This window comes from Henckelia pumila, chromosome 2 (genome assembly GCF_033568475.1).
Source record: "Henckelia pumila isolate YLH828 chromosome 2, ASM3356847v2, whole genome shotgun sequence".
Lineage (NCBI taxonomy): Eukaryota > Viridiplantae > Streptophyta > Magnoliopsida > Lamiales > Gesneriaceae > Henckelia > Henckelia pumila.
Genome location: NC_133121.1, coordinates 71520814 through 71542069, shown reverse-complemented (window position 1 = coordinate 71542069; position 21256 = coordinate 71520814). Strand labels below are relative to the sequence as shown.

Genomic DNA, 21256 nt, shown 5'->3' with positions numbered 1-21256 from the left:
GTATGTTGTTAGGTTGATGGAGGAATATGACAGCATCTACGTGAAGTTTGATGATGCTATGTTTGGACGTCCTCAAGGATCACGGTTGCTGAGACAAGATATCATATCCTTTATGGAGATGAGAGAGATAGGTGCCGGACATATTTTGGTTTATATGGGGTAATTTTGTGTCTAACCTTCAATGTTTGCATATTAAATATTTTATTTGGAACTTGTCACTCTTGAAAAGATTTCTCATCGTGTTTGTAATCTTTATTGCAGTCACCTCTATAAATATTTGAAGGAAGCAAACCGGGCTGATAGTATTTCATTTGTGGATCCTGGCCACATACCTACATGCCCAATTGACAGAGATGGCAGCCACTTATCACAGCATATTGCTAACCAGTTGGAAGCAGTGTGTAGAGACAGCATATGCCTCATCCCATACAACACTGGGTATGATTTTAATTATATAAAAATTCATACTGCATGATAGTCAATGTTATATTTTTTTTTATTTTTTGCAGGTACCATTGGATTTTGACTATCGTCAATGAAGATAAAAATATGATCTATTTGCTGGACTCTACTACTAACAGATGTCGAGATGAGGAATGGAAAAAGATAGTGACAAAGTAGGTAGTAGATTATGTTGACGAATCAATTCTCTTATACACATGAAAAAAAAATAATTTTTGACTTTATCAAATGTAGTGGGGTCAAGATGTACAATGCTTCAAGAGGTATTCCTAGAGGGCCACTTTTTAAACAATTGACGGTATGTGTTGTGCTTACATATGAAAACATGAATGTGATTGAAATATTTTGATGGCGTTAAAGTACTGTACTATAGGGACTAGGGATGGTGTTTTAGTGTTATATTATATTTGAGAACTTTACTCATTTGCTTACCTAATTCAGTTTTTTTTTTCTAAACTTATTGCTGAAATATTTTTTTTATTTCATTGTAGGGTAATATAAAACAAAGTGGTTCGGTTGAATGCGGATTTTGTGTGATGAAGTATATGAAAGATATAGTTGAATGTGAAAATCTACATTTGGATAAAATGGTGAGTTTCCTTTTCATTTTATGATTTGGTTTACGTGAAAATCTGTTTCCATCCTTTTTTGCTACTTAGTTGCTCATAAATGAATCTGAAGTTGGCATCTGTTTTGAAGTTGGCATCTGTTTTGAAGTTGGCATTTTTGGCATTCTTCTTTCCAAACTTTCTGTCTTAGCACTGTTAGTTTCCTTGTCTAGATTGACTGTCCCTTTCATATTATCAGACTTTTCCTCATAATGCAGGAGCTGTTTCGTATCAGGGTCAATAGCCAGAAACAGCTCCTCGTTTCCAACACGAGATTGACGAGTTACTGTAGATGGCTTCGACTGTTTAATCACCATTGTCATTACAGCATTGCTATCCTTTCTTCTTCTTTCCTTGTGTTCTTTGAGTACCTGTGAAAGTGACATGTTGCTCACGGTATCTCCAGTAACAAGGACAAAATCTCCTTGTATCTGCCAAGAGAAACAAATATAATCAGGAATCTAATTATAAGCTCAAAGAACGAAAAAATAGTATGTTTCACAGTTCGAATACTGGACCTCTTCAAAGGAAACTCAAACATAGCTCAAAGTGTGTTTATCTGTTCTAAAGCTGTAAAGGCTAAAGTGAAGGAAGAATTTCTTATTGTGTTTGATTTTTCATTGGATTGACACAACCTTTTGTGGTATATATTCTCTCACCTACATGCTAAAGCAATCCATTGTTTAGAAATCAAATGATAAGCTTCTCTGACATGCATTGAACTCACTAAAGCCAGGTGAAAGAATATGGTTACTGCACTTCATAGTGCCAGCAAATTGTTATTGATCTACTTCAGAAGATGAATGGTTATTGGTGCGAGTTGTTTCTCACTATGAGAAAATCAACCGAGGGAGGAAGAATACCATATAATTGCTTCTATGCCGCACTTCCTCACTGAGTTGCTCATAAATATGAATCCTTGATCTTAAATTTTATTCTAATGTATTTTATTTTTTTTACATTTCAGTATTCAGGATCCATCAGGAACCAATATTACGACCAAGCTCAATTTGACGAAATTAGAAGTGAATGGAGCGAATTCATCTACTCCTATGTAGGTTCATAAATTGGTCATATGCACGTTGGGATATATGCATAATACTTTTATTGATGGATATACTTTTGGATGGATAGTTTATCAATCTTTTGTAGAAATACTCGTGGATGCATAATTTTATATTGATGGATGTACTTTTGGATGGATAATTTATCAATCTAATTAGTGTATTTTACGTTTCAGATATATATATATATTAATGGTGTTATTGTATCTAATTAAAATTGTTTAATGTTGATTTAGTGATACATATATTTTTACTTCATCAATCAATGTAAAAGCCGAAGCCATATGTAGTTTATTACTTCGTCAATTAATGAAACTGCTGCAGTAAGGGCATGTTTTTACTTCGCCAAGTTACATAACATTTGAAGTTAAATAGAGCATTTACTTCATCACTCAATGTAAATACTGAAGTCATATATGTTCTATTACTTCGTCGTTTAATGAATCAACGGAAGTCATATATGTTCTATTACTTCGTCACTTAAGAAAACTGCCGAAGTAAAATACGCGCATTTAATTCGTCAGTCAACGTAAATGGCGAAGTTATAGATGTTATATTACTTCGTCACATAATGTAAATGCTGAAGTAAAAAGCATGATTTTACTTCAGAACCGGTCCAATATGAAGCGAAGTAAAATGGTACCCTATTACTTCGGTAATTTCATGCCTAATACTTCGGTTATTAAGCGAAGTAAAATGGTACCTATTACTTCACGTGCATCTACTTCGGTACTTATCTATCTACGACTTCAGTTAATATACGAAGTAAAAGGCCTAAATTCTACTAGTGTAATGTGCGCTCGAGCGAGATGTTTTCTGCTCGTAAATTCTTCACAGCACAACCTATGCGCAGCTGCGCAATGTCATGCGCAATAGCACTAAAGTAGCTCTGCTCTTTAGCGGAATAGCGCTTCCTTGATTTCTCTAAAGGTAGAGTTGTAGCTCTATCCAACAGCTCTACTTTTTCATCTCCTTTTCTTTTTCGTTCTTTGCTTTTCTTTTCTTCTATTCTTGCTCTCAAAATTCCTTTAATTTTCATTTTTCCTACAAATAAAACACGGAGAGAGAAATACACACACAAACCATAAAACACATAAAAACAATATAAAACAATATGAATGAACACAAAATAGACACAAAAATATCACGAACTAATTCACACAAAATGCACTTATCACCTCGCTATCATCTGGCCCTCGAGTAACGACTAAAATCCTAAGAATATACACTAATTCTCACCGAAACACCTCAAACATGCACTAATTGTGAGGATTTCTCGGCCTATTTATAGACGTATTTTGGAAGGTCCGAACTCGCATGCTTGCCATGCCTCAAATTGCCTCTGATCGGAAGTTTCGATAAGACCTTCGGAAGCTCCGATCATGATCGAATGTTTCGATCTGCATGAACATCCATGTGCCTACACACACTTGACACACCTCAAAAGTGCGCATGACCTAACTCTTCGAAAGTTCTGACCGCACGTTCGGAAGTTCCAAACTCTACCCTTGCTCCGAACCTCACTTGGACCATCCGATCAGTTCGGATCCTCCGAACATCCCTAGTACAAGTTCAGTGCTTCCAACAATCCAAACCAATAATATCCTATAGAACATTTTTTAACATCTTGGAGTCGATTTTCCACTCCGATTTTATATATTAAAATTATTTAATCATGTTTACCATTCTAAACATATTTGACCATTTAGTTATGTAAAACGGGATTTTGGGTTGCTATATGTAACGAAGAGAGGGGGGGGAGGGGGGGGGGGGGGGGGGGGGGGGGGGGGACTAGCGCTATTGTGGAAAGATCCTGTCAATATTACTATCCTTTTACCTTTATTACACTTCGGGCCACATTGAGATTTAAGGGGTTCCATGCATGGGAATCCGGATGCAAACTCTAGGCACTTGTCGTGGGATCTCTTGAACGGATTAAGTGGTATGCATGAGCTCCAGTATGTACGTTGGTTAGTAGTTGGGATTTTAATGAGATTTGCTTTCACAAGGAGAAGCTTGGAGGGAATATCCTCGACCTTTTTACCAGACTAGGTCGTTTCGAGAGACCCTAGATTCCTATGCATTACAAGGTTTCCATGGTGAGGGTGAGTTTTTCACTTGGGGTAACCATCGTTCCCCTGAGCTTTAAATATTTGAACACTCGATCGATACGTGACGACGACTGAATGGAGAATCCTTTATCCGACAGCAAGAGCTCATTCTTTGAAACCACTCCGATCATAGACCGCTTTTATTGGAGCTTGGCACAAAAATTAAAAAAAACTGATAAGCAAAGGTAATGCATTTCGTTTTGAGCAACATTGGGTGACTGAAAGTGATTGTATTGACGTGGTGGAAAGGGGATGGTGTAAACTTGATACACATTGAGGTGCAAGCTAGGAGACCCTTCTTGTATGGATAGGAGATCGTTTTCGTAACTTCTCCCGTCAACTAAGTGTATGAAATTATACTAGTATGATATGCAATAGTACTTCGATTAAGCTTAATGGTACTCGATTTGTTTGTTAAAATTATTCCAGGTTACGGTGTATAGAATTAATAAAAGTTATGAGCGAGTTGATAAATTCATAAAAAGAAATTAATATTGCTTAAAGCTTGTATTGAAGCAACAAATACGGTGGCATGACTTAATAACTTACCCATGTTTTCCACCATTATTGGTATTTAAATTACAACTCACCATCCTCGTCCAAGATATTAGTTTTGAATTCTCATGTCTATGTCTTGATTGCAATAATATAAAATTTGTTGCCCGTAAAATGTTGAATTATGTATATATCGTCCATCTTAATCGAAATACTTGATGAAGAACGTTGATATCTACATTTATAAAAAAAAAAATGTGTGATAATTCTTAAAAATGTATTCAAGAGACACATAACGTGGTAACTAAGACTGAAGTACCATTAATGTCATAAAAAGATTAGATGGAAAGTACTCTAAGTCTGTGAAATTATACTACTTCGATTAAACTTGTTAGTAATTAATTTGTTTATTAAGTGCATGTCATGTTATGTGTACCCAATCAATCAAAGTTTTGAGTGAACTGATTTCTTGATTCATAAAATGCAGGCTCATAACTTGCATAGTACTCACCCCACAAACATGTGAACACTCAGCAACTCATGACAGCTCCTTATTGACGACTTTGTATGAGTACACAACACCTTTATCATACTCGCAATGGAGCACATCACGAAGATACCCCACCACAAATTTTGCCTAACCAAATAATTAAATACATCATACACTACATTCACAAATTATTAATTAGAAAATATTATCATATACTTATTAAAAATTACATAAACTTTTGCAGCACCTTTGGAAAATGGAGTAGGCATCGAGTCCTTCACATGAGTGAAAGTATTTTCAATGAGATTTAAAAAAAATAGGCACCATTGTTTCTTATGATTTATAGGGAACAATATATATTTGCAGCGCTAAAGAACACCAAGGTCGATCTCCATCAATTTTTTAACATAGTTTTACGAAGCAATGAAAGAAAAGAATTGAAATCATTATCCTTTATCTTTTTATTCTTCACACCCTCAAGCAACTCAAGAATGTCAGACTATGTATAAAAAATAAATACGTTATAAAACTAAGGTTTGTCAAAAGGTATAAAGACATGTAGAAAAAAAAACCTGCACAAGAGCATCCATGCAAAAACTGTTATGCCATACATTGCCGTTTTACGGCTAATATATCAAAATACGTGTAAACAAGATCTGAACGCGAGGAATACTGAAATAAACAAAATAACTATAGTAAAACGTGTCATGTTCCATGTTTATTAAATATTAAACATGATTAAGGGTTACTAAGTGTGGAGACCCCGGGTTCGATCTAAAACACGACAAGCAACTAAACCGGGAAAAGCAATTTTTTTTAAGTGTAGCAGCGCTTCTGGCTGGGCAGAAAATCTTCTGCTGCTTTGCTCTTTTTGTTTCTTCTGATTTCTAAACTTCAAAACCCCGAATCTCGCAATCTCGATGCATTGTCAAATCCTAAAATCAAAGGAGTTTCAAACACCATAAAAACGAGATAAAAATACAAAATGTTAGACAAATACAAATGTTAGACATCTTTTCCAAAATGTGTTTCAAACGACTTGAAAGCTAAACCCAAGCTCGACTCTGAACCACCTGTTGCAATAAACACACACAAAACAAAAAAACAACCGGAAAACCGATGAGAATAAAAGTCAGTATGAATGACAGAAACATATATAAGCATTTAAGCATTTCAAAACAATAATCTAAAATTCATAAGTAATTTCAAATGAATGATCTTCAAATGAAATTCATGCTCAATGAATTATGGGCTATCCAATTTTTGATTAAATCTGAATCTCGGCTATAGGGATCCTAGGAGAAAAGAGAACATATGTTGTGACCCACTCTGTGATCACCTACTAATCAAAAAATTAAGCATGCAATTAAACTTAATTAAACATAAAAAGATAAATCACAGCTGAAACTAATACAGCTATACAAACCCAAGATATTTAAATCTGAAAATACAACCAAATCGAATAACTGAAATAAGCTCTAATATAGAAACCTCTAGAAGCATCTGCTACAAAGCCTTGGTCACCAACCAAACTCAAGTCCACGATAAACCACCTGCAACTGCCCCGTGGAATGGGGTGTCCAGAAAACACAGAAAATATCTGAACGTGAGCGTTAAAGCTCAGTACGCTAGTACGGGCAAACATACATATATGATGCATGCAATGTAATGAACGGGCATCATATCTGGATAGACAAATCGGAATCTGCTCAGACTGGTGCCTAGGATATGAGCAGTACCATCGAAAAATCAAACCACTGGGTATATCCACTCATTCCTAACTGGACGTGGATCAAAATGTCACTTAGATCACTAGAGTCCGCTCGACCCGTCGGTCACTGCGACTCTCAGTGTCAAACGTCCTAACAAGGGCTGAGCTCCCTACAACTCTAGCTTATCTCGAAGGAGATACAAGCTCAATATGAAATGCACATGCAGCATAATATTTCAAAGCAATAACATGCATGATGTCAGATAATATGAAACACATAAGCATGCAAACTCGCTGCCTATCTCAGTCAGTACTTACGTACCTCAAATAGTAGATCAAGCCTAGCAGAGTTTAGATTCCAAGCCTACAGTCAAGATTTCATTGTATCACTATATATGTTCTAGAAGCCTTAACTAAGCTAACTAATACTCCTATTTATTTTATAGGATACTCGAACCATACATTCATCCGTACTTACTCCGTTGATGTCGAAACCCTAAGTTCAACATTATATCTCAAAGCTTCGAACAAATCCCAACAACTAATCAACAACAACCAATGGCGGCACGGCGGCGGCTGGAAAAACAGGTTCATCGGAGTCGCGAGAAAACCTTACAATATAGGTATCACTAGCTATCCCTTGTTGAGGCAATTCCAACTGTATATTTGGTTTTGCGTTTCGGCAACCGGCAACGGCTGAACGACGGCGAGAAGGTGGCGGTTGTCGAAATTGGGTCCTGTGGGTGGCGCTCAAAACCTTGCAAAATCGGTATCAATAACTAGCTCTCGTCGCGAGAATTCCAGTCGTATATTTATTTTTGAGTTTCGACGGCCGGTGGCGGATTTACAGTGGCAAAATGGTAGCGGCTGTCAGAATTCGGGTTCTGGGTAACGCGATGAAACCGTACAAAATGGGTACCAATGGCTAGCTCTCGAAGCAAGGATTCCAAAACTATGCTCGTTTCCAAAACTCGATCACAAACGCAGGAGATATAGACGTTTAAAGTGGCGAGAAACTTTTAAACAAAAGAAAGGGAAAAATCGGCGCAAGAGAGAGAAAGCGGTGGAAGATGGTGATGACTAACGTGATATATATATTATATATCAATATAATCTGTGTACACGTATTTAAATGTGTGTACTATTTTATTTGTCCGATTTGAATTATTTCAACTCCTGTGTGCTATAAAAATCACAAATGCATTTTAATATCGTCTATAATATGATATTTACTAATACATATTTTTAACACACAATTTTAGTTATCTGGCTTAATTAACTTTAAAACAAGGTACGGGTTACTACAACACAACACAACACAACACAACACAACCACCTACTCTCCCAATCGGGATGGGTGTTGGGCTTCTCAACCCCGGACTTCGGCGCAACTATATAGAGTATTCTGGCCATAGCAGCTTCTCTGCATTCCATGTCACTCAAATATAGACTCAAACGTCCGCTGCAATAAAGGCAATTCTTCCATCAAATCTCAAAGGAATTTGGCTCAATATGAATGAGATGATGTAATTCAAATATATCTAAAACTCTGATCAATCTCATCATTTCATCTCATATATCAAATCTTTGATTCATATAAATAGCATGAATGTAAATGTCGATAATCATCGAGCTATAATCAAGAAAATAACTCATGTTATTTGTTAAATCTCATGAATCAAATAAATTACACACATAACATATAAGCAATTAAATGTGTGGTTTTAAGATATTCAGGAAATGTCAATCCATCTCGAGGATTCAAACTCATTCTTTCATTGTCTGCTCATACCTTCAAATATTCCAAACGCAACTCTCAAATTCTGAAAAACTACACAATACAACCAAACTCAAATAAAAATCCATTCGATCAACTTGGCATTCTAAAATACATAAAACCAAACCTACCTCGACCGAAATTCTCAACAACTCAACTCTTGCAAACTTGAACCAAATCAACTCAAATCAAATCTGAAATAGATAATAAAATACCAAAATCATTTCTCAATTTCTCTCGGCTCAACAATATATCAACGACTCTTTTCAAAATCAAACCGACGGCATAACGACTAGAAATCGGATATCTCCAAAATCTCAACATCAAAATCAACTCAATAACAACTCCAAAACATCACAAATAATTCACCGAAGTTTCGAAATCATCCTTCAACAAAATCTAGGATTTTTTGAAAAATGCTTCAAAAAATAATAAACATGCTCAAACGATGGTATTTTCTTAAACCGTCTTAGATATACCATATCAATAAGCTCAAGAACATATTTATAAACTCAAATCTCAAATCCAACACAATCCAAAATATGAAACTTGGTAGAATTTTACCAAACTTACATATAACGTATCCCTCGGCTCTGGGATTCCAAATATGGGACTATCTTTAAAATCTAACGGTGGAAGAAGTCGGATCTGAGCTTGAAGAAACGAAAATGGCGTGAAGCTCTTGCTTCTGAAATCTCCCTTCTTCTCTCGGCTGAAATGGAGAAAGCAATTGACCAAAAAAACTTAAGTTGATTTGGTCCAAAAGTATTCAAAGCCAAAATCGCAGTTTAGTCCCTGGTCAAACTCAAAAACTTCAATTTAGTTCCTAAATTTCTGAAACTCGGAATTTAGATCTAATATTCCATAAATTTTTAATTTAAATATTTTTTTGGCATTACACTAAGCAAACAAATCCAGGGATTATTTGGACTTAAACTATAAATTCTGGACTTTGGAACAACCGAAGAGTTCTAAAGATCCGAACTATAATTCGGAAGCACCGAACTGTGCATGTTACAAGTTCGGAAGCAGGGTAGTTCGAAAGGTCCGAACTCAGTTTAGAAGATCAGAACCACCACTTCGAAAGCAACGAATTCAGCATGTTGAGTTCGGAACCATAGGGTCACTTCGAAAGTTCCGAACACCTGATCGAAAGGTCCGATCCTAGTCCACACCAGCTTTGCCTTAGGTGTCCGAACCATTATGACTCAAAAATTTCATGCAGAGTTCGGAAGGTCCGAACCTAGCCAGCCAGATACGTGGCTATCATGCAATGTTTGGACATCCAAACCCCAATTCAAAGCATCCAAACTCCGCCTATAAATAGGGGCTTCTGACGCCCATTTTAGTCACTAATTCACTAATTTCCTTCTTGATTTAGCCTAAATAAGAGGGACCGACGATAATAGTGAGGTTCTTTTGGATTAGCATCAATTTGTGAGTAGAAATTAGGTCATCGACATCAACGGGCTGACAATGGACGATGGTATGATCCGAAAATCCTATTTAGATATAGGAGTATCTGTTATCTTAGTTAATACTTTTAAAATCATTTTTAGTGATATGATAATTACTTGACTGTAGGCTTGGTACCTAGACCTAGACTGTACTTGATCTATCACCTAGAGGTACGTAAGTATTGACTGAGATTACAAGCCGAGAATGCATGCTTATTTGTTTCATTTATGTGTCATGATACATGTTTTAAGCTTTTCATACATACTGCGTGTGAACATAAACGTTTTAAAACGACTCTAATTATTTTTTTCGAATCTAAATTCTAAAATTTTAAAATAAATAAACGCGGAAAATAAAATTTTTAACTCGAGCTCTACAGGTCAATAATAACCCATATTACTATTCACCGACATAAACATTTTCATAAATAACGGTAAACAATGAAACATTAAAAATTTGAAATACGGAAATTATGGATAAAAAAACTTCAAATTTAAACTGACAAATTTAATCATAACATAAAAATATTAATCAATAATTTAAACTGTTTCTACAATTTTCTAAATTGACTTATGAACTTTAAATAAAATATATGACGTTAAATTCTACATAAAAAGATAACATATTGGCGAAAAGCTATCATAGGTCGGAGGGATGTGCCACGCCTGCATCGCAATCCACTCCAGAGTCCCGCCCCTCAATCTTACCATCGACCTGCTCATCTGCACCATATAAGCGTAGTGAGTCTAAAGACTCAACAAGAAAAATCCTTGATAACAAATACTACTAAATACATGCACACACCTTTAACATAGTTGTAGTGAACTAATTTGAAACTTTGACCCAAAAATATTCTTTGAATTAAAGTAAATAAGACTTGAACTTTAAAGAGATCACATGCAAACAACTCACTCAACTTGAACTTAAACTTGAATCATTTTTCTGTGAATTTAGATATTTGATTGTGATCCTCGTTCGACTGATCAATCTATAGCTATAGTACTATGCCGGCAAGAAAACCAATATTTCTCTCGGCTCCACATTTCCCCTCAATTGGAAAGAAAATCGAGAATTCTCCCAACTCCACAATACCCCTCTTTGGCAAGGAAATCGAGATTTCTCCCAAATCCAGAATACCCCTATTTTGGTAAGGAAATCGAGATGTCTCTCGACTCCACAATACACCTCGTTTGGAAATTAAACCGAGTAATCCCCCGTCTCAACATTGAACGTCAATAATCACAATCAATTCTCCTCATTCAAAAAATTTTCTTGCCTCAACCTCAAACTTTCACTTTGACTCATTCTTACATCAAACTTCCTTTGAAATAACACCTTTTAAAACTCGACACCAAGAAAAATAACATGATTTAAATGGAGAAAAATAAGTGATGTACATGGATGTTCCTAAGAATATGAACTTAACCCTTGACTCTAAAATTTTCCCAACTTAGGCTCGTTACGGGCGACCGTCCCGTACGGCCCTTAGGCTAACCCATCCTTCAACGAATTGACTCCCGCTTGAACCTGCATCTCCTACACCCCCGGAAATAACAAAAAGACCAGCCCTTAACTCCCAAAGCTCACTAGACCATCCCACAACTTACAACACTTGGGCAGCCCCTTACAACCCGTAAAATTTTTGCACTGACCACCCGACACCAATTCATTCCTAACTTAGCCATCCCTTGTCCGAACCGACTCCAACTTTAACCGACTGGACACTCACATCCTAGACTCGACCTAGGAGCAATCCACACCTAGCCCTAGCCGCCCGAACCACCCAGTTGAACTAAATGCCAGCAGCCCTATGCATCGCTCCAAAAATCTGCACGACTTCAATTTGTCACCGACAACACTTATCAAACTTATCCTTCACCACTAGCCTATGACCACCCTACACAACACCATGGGACTTCACTTGACTCTTCTCAAGACCCGAACCAGCCTAGGCCGAAGGCTTCCCTCTCAATCCTAGCTCAAGCCATCACACAAGGAATCAAGTCCAATAATGTACTCTCAAGCCTCCCTCACGACCATCCCTCAAAGACACCTCAACCACCATCGATACACCACTAAAACACACCAAAACAAGACTAAATTCATATCTAGGGCAGTTCCTAGACCATCACCACATAATTTTAGAAATCGCTAGAAAAATGGCCACAAAAAAACTTCAAAATTTCCAACACCATACACAACAATGAAAAATAATCACGTAGCTCGAAATATAACTCAATATCAACTTAATACAACATGGAAATCTCTAATTTACATAAAAATTCAGCCAAGAACATGCTGAAATTTTGAAACCCTATCTCCAAAGGTGGAAAAATTCGAATTACGACTATAACATGGCAAACACACATAGTAGGCTTAAATGGTGCAACAAAAGGAGAATTTTACTTGCCTTAAACACAAAAATATTACCCAAAACCGAGCTGGGAGAGGGATAAGATGGAGAGAAGCTTGCCCTTGAGTTGAAGGTGGACTCCGGCCTGCGAGAGGGAGGGGCGGCGGCGGCGCTGCGGTGGAGGGGGAAGGATTCGACGTGAAGGTTGAAGAAATGAGGGAAAGGGGCGGCGCACCGAGGGGGGGGGGGGAGAGTTAAGGAATTTCATTTGGGTAGGGTTTACATATTTTGCTTGAATTAAGTGTGTGAGTATTTATTTGTGTGTGTAGATATGAGTTTAAAAGTTGCTACTTTAAAACTTAAAGAGTTGCTACTAGACTTTTACAACTTTTACACTGCTCTCACTAAAATTAATTAAATCTCCATTACATTTGAAAATTGCTAGATGAAAGGATAATATCATCTATCCGAGTTTAAAAATACAATTTTTGGAAAGTAATAAAATAAACTCTACAATTTCATAAAAATAATTATGGCTACTCGAAAATCCTTAAAATAAATCTTTATCTACCTTCCTCAATTTTTGAGGATTTAAAAATTTTTAATTAAAAGATGCCTCGACATCCTCGGCTCCCTTCGTTGGCCCTGAAACCACAAAACTCAAGAATTATTTAAAATCAATAATTAAATATTTTGATGTCACGTTGATAAATAAAATATTTAAATAATAAACGGAGCGATTAAAATAATTTAAATAAAATAGCTGAAAATTTAAAAATAATTTAAATAAATGAACAAGCGGAATTAAAAATCTTTAAAATAACTTGGACAATCAATAACATTTAAATAATTAAGCTAGACAGCTAAAATCATTTACATAACTAACCGATAAACTTATGTCATTTTAAATAAATAATTTGGACATTTAAAATTATTTAAATAAGCAAGCTTAAACCTTTAAAATTATTAAAACAAATAATTTGCATTCAAATAAAGAATTTAAATCAATTAAACATAAAAATAATTCTCATAATATTTATTTAGTTTTATGCATGCGATTTAGTAGATTGGATTTTAGGCGCTACACGTTAAGCCGTATCTCCTTCAAGATAGCCTTTCCCGTAGGATCGCTCAGTCCTACACCTATTTATACTTTCTGAAACCGAGAGTTACTGCAATTTATGGAGACTGATACTATGGTGGTCTAGACGAGTGTGTGAGTTACCCAGTGGTTGGATTCCCAGATGGTATTACATAATAATTGGCAACTAGTCTAAGCAGGAATTGGTAGTTGAACGCTCACCCCGCAATCATCTCACTCTTCATACATCATATTAGTGTTTTGTACTCATATTTACATACTGGGAGTTAGTCGCTCATATCCATGGTGTTATCTTGGACACCACATTCCATGGGATAGGTCTCAGGTTGGACGAAGCGAGTTGATCGAGACAAGGTTACATGCAGCACTAGGAGTTGCAGGAAGTATATGTACCTGCAGTCAGTTGTATGATGTAAATATGCATGGGAAAATATATTTGGGTTTCTAGTACCGGTTGTATTCCGTCGGTTTATTTTATAATAGGTTTTTAAGTTTTTGCAATAAACTCTCTTGTTAATAAGTGTTTTATATTAAGCAAATTGCATACTCAAGACTGCTAGTTGGTAGTTGATCTATACTGGGTAACTACAATAAAAGTTGAGCTCTATCTACAAAACCACCAATTCTCTCCCAAACAACTCTACTTCATCATCATATAATAGACTTCATAAAAAAAACTATAAGGAAATAATCAAAATGAACAAGCAAAAAATACACATGCTATCCAATACTATCATCACTCAAAAATGTCTCTATGATATTTCTATCCTCACTAAAATATGTTCATGACCAGAATAATCACGTCCACCACGATATTCATTCAATATTTCCTCTATGATAGGCGAACTGATACCAACAACATCTATAGATGCATCGTCCTGCATGAAAAGTGTAATAATAATAAACTATATTAAATCCATAAATAATATGATTGGTCAATTTAATATATAAAATAAAATAAATTAATAACTCAAGCAGTGTTATTCAAATTAACAAATCCACTTTCTCAACTACAACTTTCTTTTCATGCACCAAACACTTCCTATTTCATTTTGATGTGCTAGTAGGTGGGGTCATAAACATTGGATATTTTCTCTTCCTCAGTTGGTGAACTCATGTAATGACACTCCTCGCAATCAATCATGTTTTATATAAATTTTCAACTCTTCTGATGTACTAATCTCATTATATCCACCACCACCTTATCCATGTTAATTTGTTGCATCCAACTTCTATGCCAGGATTGATATTATCTCAAATGTTGCTATCACCACCAGTTTCATCTTTGTCACCTCCCACTTCCTCCACAACTAACTTTATCAATTCATCAAATACCACATCTCCATCATAACTTACCTTCAAATTAAAACATTTACCAGCAAAATCTGCATCTCCCTTCCCATTATTATCATTAGAGCAAATATCATATTCCTTGAAATGGCCATCATGGATCTTTGGTGCAACTTCATTGGGCTTTCTACAACCAACTTCAATTTTAACATTGTTAAGATCGGATATGTGTGTAGAGAGGGGTGAATATAGACTTTAAATATTTTCAAAAACTTGTCTAACAACTGAGCTGAGTTACCATCTTGATTGTCAAAAATATTTCTTAACAAAATTTGCTTGTGATAACTGATCTGGTGAGGCAAAAAAATATATCACTTACTAAATTGAAATATATAGCTGAGGCAGAAAGAAAGTATATAACAGAAAATAAAAGTAATGACACGAGTATTTTGTATGAAAGTTCGAAGCTAAAACTTCTATGTCTCTCTTTTTTCTGTTTCCAGAAGGATTTCCACTCTAAAAATTTGATTTATACAACTGTTTGCACAAACCAATCTAATAAACCCTTGACTGAAACTCTTAGAAATACAATCTCAAAATCAGATCACTTTCTGATTAGAGTAACAACACAAAATTTAATGTTAAAATGATCTTATAAGGTAACTAAGTATCACGAATTTGATCACTGAATTTGATCTGGTATAACAATAAATGTGTGATAGCAGGTTGAAGTAGTCAGTCTGGTTCTTTTCTTGAGTATTAATATTGTGTAAGATTTTAGAACGCTTGTATGCTTGATGATTCAAAGATTCAGGAGTTTAGCCAGCCCATAATTTTCTTACTCTTCAAGTATTTATAATGGAGATTGACAAGCGTTCAAAAATTTAGCCGGTGCACATTTGATCCAAAAATAGCTGAAATTTGAATATTGTCGGGTATAGATTCTGTTGGGATCGGGTGTGTGTGTAGATGGGGGTGAATACACACTTTTAAAATATTTGCTTAAATAATGATCAACTAATGCAGTCGGTCGAGTAGGTGTGAACCAACTTGACCAAATATCTCAACACCTAAAAATTATCAAAAAACTAAATAGTACGGAAATAGTTTGAGTGTTTTCAGTGATTCTTTTTATACTTGACGCAATAATGAACTCAACAAGATAAGTGAATAAGAAATATAAAGAACACAGAATATATGGAAGTTCAAAGGAAAAATCCTTTTACGTCTCCCCTTCATCCACTTAGGAATGAATGCAACAAGACTTTGGTTTATATAATCTTGTATACAACCCACTCTTACTTTTGTACTTATGAACCACCTAAAAAGGAACTCCTAGTTAACTCAATGATAACACCCCAAATCCTATCAATACGCCACAAAGTAATATACGAAGTTTTTTGAATCTTTTGATCCAAACAAAGTAAACTCTTCTTTGAATGATCTTTCTCTTGAACTGGTCTCAGAAGAGTTTGAGAACCTTGAGTGATACTTGTTAATCAAATGTATATCTCTTAGGTGAGGGTGGCTTGAGAGATGAAGTTATGACTTTGAGTGTGCTCAAATAATCACTAAGAATGCAAGATTTGTGAATGAGGGATCATGTAAATAAGTACTTGTTCAAAATGTTAGGATAGCTTCTCTCATCACATCATCCTCTATATATAGAGTATTTTGCAACATTTTGCTTAACGTTCGGCTGTAGGGACATTAAATTCCTCAAATGCAAGAGTATAAATGTCACTGTATTCCTTGATAGATTGTACACTTCAATTAATGTGTGATTTGGACTGCGTCCAGAAAAGGAAATAAACGGTTGCAGATAGTTTCTACGCATACTCTTGGCATTGCACAATTCGGGTATAATTCTGACTTCTTGATTCTTGGTAGTTGTGCCGCGAGGCAAACATTCGGGTGATACAATCCTTCTATCCTGGTGAGGTGATCATCTTGACGGAGGGAGGCATATTAATCTGCTTGAGTCTTGAGAACCTGATGTACAAGTAAGAGGTAACTAATATATAACAATCATATATTGTTTGTTATTACCAAAATTAAGAGATCTAAAATTTTTTTATTTTTTGGTGATGATAAAACTTAAGCCTTGAAAGATCTACAAAAAGAATTATGAATTTCATCTAGATAATGAACTTCATTTTTACTAGATGAGAGATAAGCAGAAAGATACCTATTACACCTACTAGAAGATAGAAAAGGAAAAGGAACTATGATCTAAGCCAGGTAGCGCCTGATCTAGACCTTCCACTGAATCCTGAGCCACTACCACCACCTCTTCTTTTCTTATATTCTTCATATTTCTTTCTTCTAGCCTCATCTTGTCGTCTCTTGGCCTCTTCAACTCGTTGTGTTTCATCTTCCCACTTTGTGACAGCACCAACATTAATATGATTGGTTAGTTCCTTAATCTAATTACCAATGGCTGCTTGCATATTATCTATGAGTGCATTCATCCGTTTTTCTGATTGATTCATCTGACTATAAAAGGTGAGAATCATATTTTTTGTGGTCTTCTTGTCAGCCTTTGTAGTAATCCAGATACCATTTTAAGATAATAATATGTTAAACATGATTAAGGGTTGGTATTTAACCAATTTCGGAGTGTTATTGGACTTCAGAAGTAAAATTTGGGCTTTTTCATTTTGGCCGGATAGTAAGTTCCGATCCCGGATAGTAAGCTCCGATCCCGGATAGTAAGCTCCGATTGGAACGGAAGCTCCGATCCTGGAACGGAAGTTCCGATCCCCAGCTGTCAGAAATGATCGATGACTCAGTCGCGAGTTTTGACAAGTGTCGGTCATAGAGAAGATCGGAAGCTCCGATCGTAGATTGGAAGTTCCGATCCTGGCGTGGCAGACATGCACGCAATGAGCTGGATCGGAAGCTCCGATCCCGAAATTGGAAGTTCCGATCCTGGCCGAGAAATTTGGCTATAAATAGGGCCGTTCAGAGTTCATTTTCAATTACGAATTCCCGAGTTTCCTTCTTCAGTTATATAGTGTGAGTTATACACTTGAGGGCCCTATCGGTTATAATAGAGGTTCTTGAATAACCAAGGGGTGGTTATAGTCATCCGGGACTAGCGACTCCAAAGGGCTAACTACGGACGAAGGTATGGTCCGGGAATCTATTTAAGTTTTGGGAGTACTTATTAGCTTAGTTAAGACTTATAGAATTTATGTAGTGATACGGTGAACTTTTGAATATAGGCTTGGAACCTAGGATCCTATTATACTTGAACTAGCCTAGAGGTACGTACACATTGACTGAGATTGCCAGCGAGTATACATGTTTATATGTTGCATTTATTTGGCATTATTATATGGAATGATGTATGATTTACCATTTTCTATACTCATATGTCATGTGCATATACACGTTGAGCCTATTCCTTGTTATACCTGATTATAGAGCCGCTCAGCTCTATACTCGATAGTCTGTCACTGAGAGTACCGCGACGGCGGGGGCATTTATGTCTGTCTACTCTGGTGTACTAGACGAGTGTGGTTGCACCCAGAGGTTGATCCGTGCGGTGGCAGCACTCATATGGCGCCGGTTCTGAGCATGACTTTTCAGATGACCCTGTACCAGTCATCATGTTGCATGCATTATATACATATGTTTACTCATGTCTATGTACTGGGCATAGCGCTCACGTCCTAGTTGTTATCTTGGACACCCTATTCCATGGGGCAGGTCGCAGGATGGACGGAGCTGGTAGTTCAAGGCAGGACTAGGGAGCAGGAGCTTTGAAAGTTTTTATACAGCACGATTTATTAGCTGTATAATGTTTACTTTTAAGAATTTCGATATGGTTGTATCACTACAGATTTAAGCCCAGATTATATTACTAAGCTGATATGTAAATTATGGTTAAGTTCCCGCACGTTTTTACTCTCTTAAGTATTTTGCTGTATTAATTTTAATGCATGCTATTAGTTGCCAGTTAGTAGGTGATTCCATGCAGGGTCACTACATTTTTGGTATCAGAGCATGCTTAGATTTTGGGATTAGTACTTGGGATTTAGTTTAGTCTTGAGTAATTCTTGCGCATTTGGGATTTTAATGTGCAATTCTTTTCAGGATATGGCTGACGAGAGTCACGGTAGTGTTGGCCAGGGAAGTGGTCATCATCATCGTCGCCATCATCATCAGAATGATCAACATCGTCCTCATGAGGGTCGACGTCGCTATACTATTAATAAGTTCATGCAGGTAGGACCGAAACCCTTAGTGGGAGGCGAGAATCCTGAACAAGTTAGAAGCTGGATGTCTAAACTCGAGAGTACTTTTCGTGCTTTCGATTGTACTGAGGATCAGAAATTGGAAGTTTTAGAATTTTTTCTAGAGGATAGAGCACGTTTTTGGTGGGATGCCAAGGTTGCTCAGGCACATACTGAGAGAGGACAGGTGACTTGGGGGGATTTTTGTCGGGAGTTTCAGAAATTGTATTTTCCTCCGGCTGTTCGCCAAGCACGATCTATGGAGTTGCTTACTTTGAGGCAAGGATCAATGACTATTGATCAGTATCAGCAGCGATTTCTTGATCTGCTACCTTTCAGTCCTCATATTAATGAGAGTGATGCATCAAAGTATGATATCTTTTTACAAGGTTTGAACCAAGATATCTACTCTCAGGTTGTCGTCTGTGATGACCCGGTATCTTTTGAGACTTTGGTGAACCGTTGCCGTCTTGCGGAGACTAGCAACAGGCGTGCACAGTTGATGATGCCAGCACAGCCTAGTGGATCTTTTGAGCCTCGAGCTCAATCTGTTGTGCAATCTGGACCTATGTCTTCTTCTACTCCTACTACTTCGTCTGGTTCTCGTGGTTCACGAGGTATATTCCGTTTTGGGAAGAAGAAGAAGAAGAAGGAGTTTTATAGCCATTGTGGAGGGAAGCATCCTGCAGCTTCATGTCGGAGAGCTACTAGTGCTTGTTATATTTGTGGTCAGCAGGGACATCTGCGGAGAGATTGTCCTCAGCGCATGGGTTCTGCTAGTGGATCGGGATCCCAGGTTGGATCTCAGGCTTCTACTTTTCCACGTCAGCAGCCAGCACCACAGAGTTCTTCTGGTTATCGTCCCTAGACTCAAGGGCAGGTGTTTGCTCTGTCTCAGGAGCAGGCTACTGAGGGAAGCGATCGCATGTTGGCAGGTAACTTCTTGTTCTGTGGTATTCCTGCACTTGTATTAATTGATACTGGAGCATCACATTCATTTATTTCTAGTCGTTTCGTTAAGAGATATAGATTACCTTACGTATCATTAGATATGGATTTAGTTGTATCTACTCCATTGGAGCAAGAGATAGTAACTAAGCGTCTAGTGATGGGTTGCCTTCTGGAATTTGAGGGTAATGTGTTATCGGCTAATTTGATGATATTAGCGATGACGGATTTTGATTGTATTTTGGGAATAGATATGCTGACTTTGTATCACGCTACTGTGGATTGTTATCAGCATCTGGTACAGTTTCATCCCGTTGAGGGTGATAGCTGGTACTTTTATGGTGAGGGTGCGCGACCTCCGATGCCACTTGTTTTGGCTTTGAAGGCATGTCATGTATTGGAGTCAGGTGGGGAGGGCTACCTCATCTATGCAGTTGATATGTCCATGAGTAGTACGGGTATTGATCAGCTACCGGTTGTCAGCGAGTTTCCTGACGTATTCCCTGATGAGATTCCTGGTTTTCCTCCGGTTCGAGAGGTTGAATTTGGTATTGATCTAGTACCAGGAACTACGCCTATATCCCGAGCACCTTATCGTCTGGCACCGTCAGAGATGAGGGAATTGAAACAGCAGTTGCAAGATCTTCTTGATAAGGGATATATTCGTCCGAGTGTTTCTCCATGGGGAGCACCTGTTTTGTTTGTCAAGAAGAAGGATGGATCGATGCGATTATGTATTGATTACAGGCAGTTGAATCGTGTCACCATCAAGAATAAGTATCCTTTGCCGCGGATTGATGATCTGTTCGATCAACTACAGGGTACTTCTGTTTATTCTAAGATAGATCTGAGATCTGGATACCATCAGATGCGGGTACGAGACTCAGATATATCTACGACTGCTTTCAAGACCAGATACGGGCATTATGAGTTTCTGGTGATGTCATTCGGTTTGACGAATGCACCGGCAGTCTTTATCAATCTGATGAATTAGGTATTTCGAGATTATCTGGATAGATTTGTCATTGTCTTCATAGATGATATTTTTGTCTATTCTCATGACAAGGATGAGCATGCACAGCATTTGAGGATTGTTCTACAGACGTTACGAGATAAGCAGCTATATGCGAAATTGAGCAAGTGTGA

The 21256-nt window shown here is 37.0% G+C and overlaps 1 protein-coding gene across 1 annotated transcript; it reads left to right on the top strand.

The window, feature by feature from the left end:
* The first annotated feature begins 353 nt into the window (after positions 1 to 353).
* LOC140877726 (uncharacterized) lies at positions 354 to 3053 on the top strand. Its single transcript, XM_073281293.1, has 7 exons — positions 354 to 438; positions 542 to 617; positions 697 to 760; positions 954 to 1052; positions 2038 to 2124; positions 2744 to 2863; positions 2988 to 3053. The coding sequence occupies exons 1-7, from the start codon at positions 354 to 356 to the stop codon at positions 3051 to 3053; spliced, it is 597 nt and encodes a 198-aa protein (XP_073137394.1).
* Positions 3054 to 21256: the final 18203 nt, after the last annotated feature.

Excerpts from the sequence above, each read along its gene's own strand:
- LOC140877726 (XM_073281293.1), top strand. The coding sequence starts at position 354 with ATGGCAGCCACTTATCACAGCATATTGCTAACCAGTTGGAAGCAGTGT. Across the intron at positions 761-953 it reads CACTTTTTAAACAATTGACG|GGTAATATAAAACAAAGTGG; the intron begins GTATGTGTTGTG and ends ATTTCATTGTAG. Across the intron at positions 2,864-2,987 it reads CTTCACGTGCATCTACTTCG|CTGCGCAATGTCATGCGCAA; the intron begins GTACTTATCTAT and ends ACCTATGCGCAG.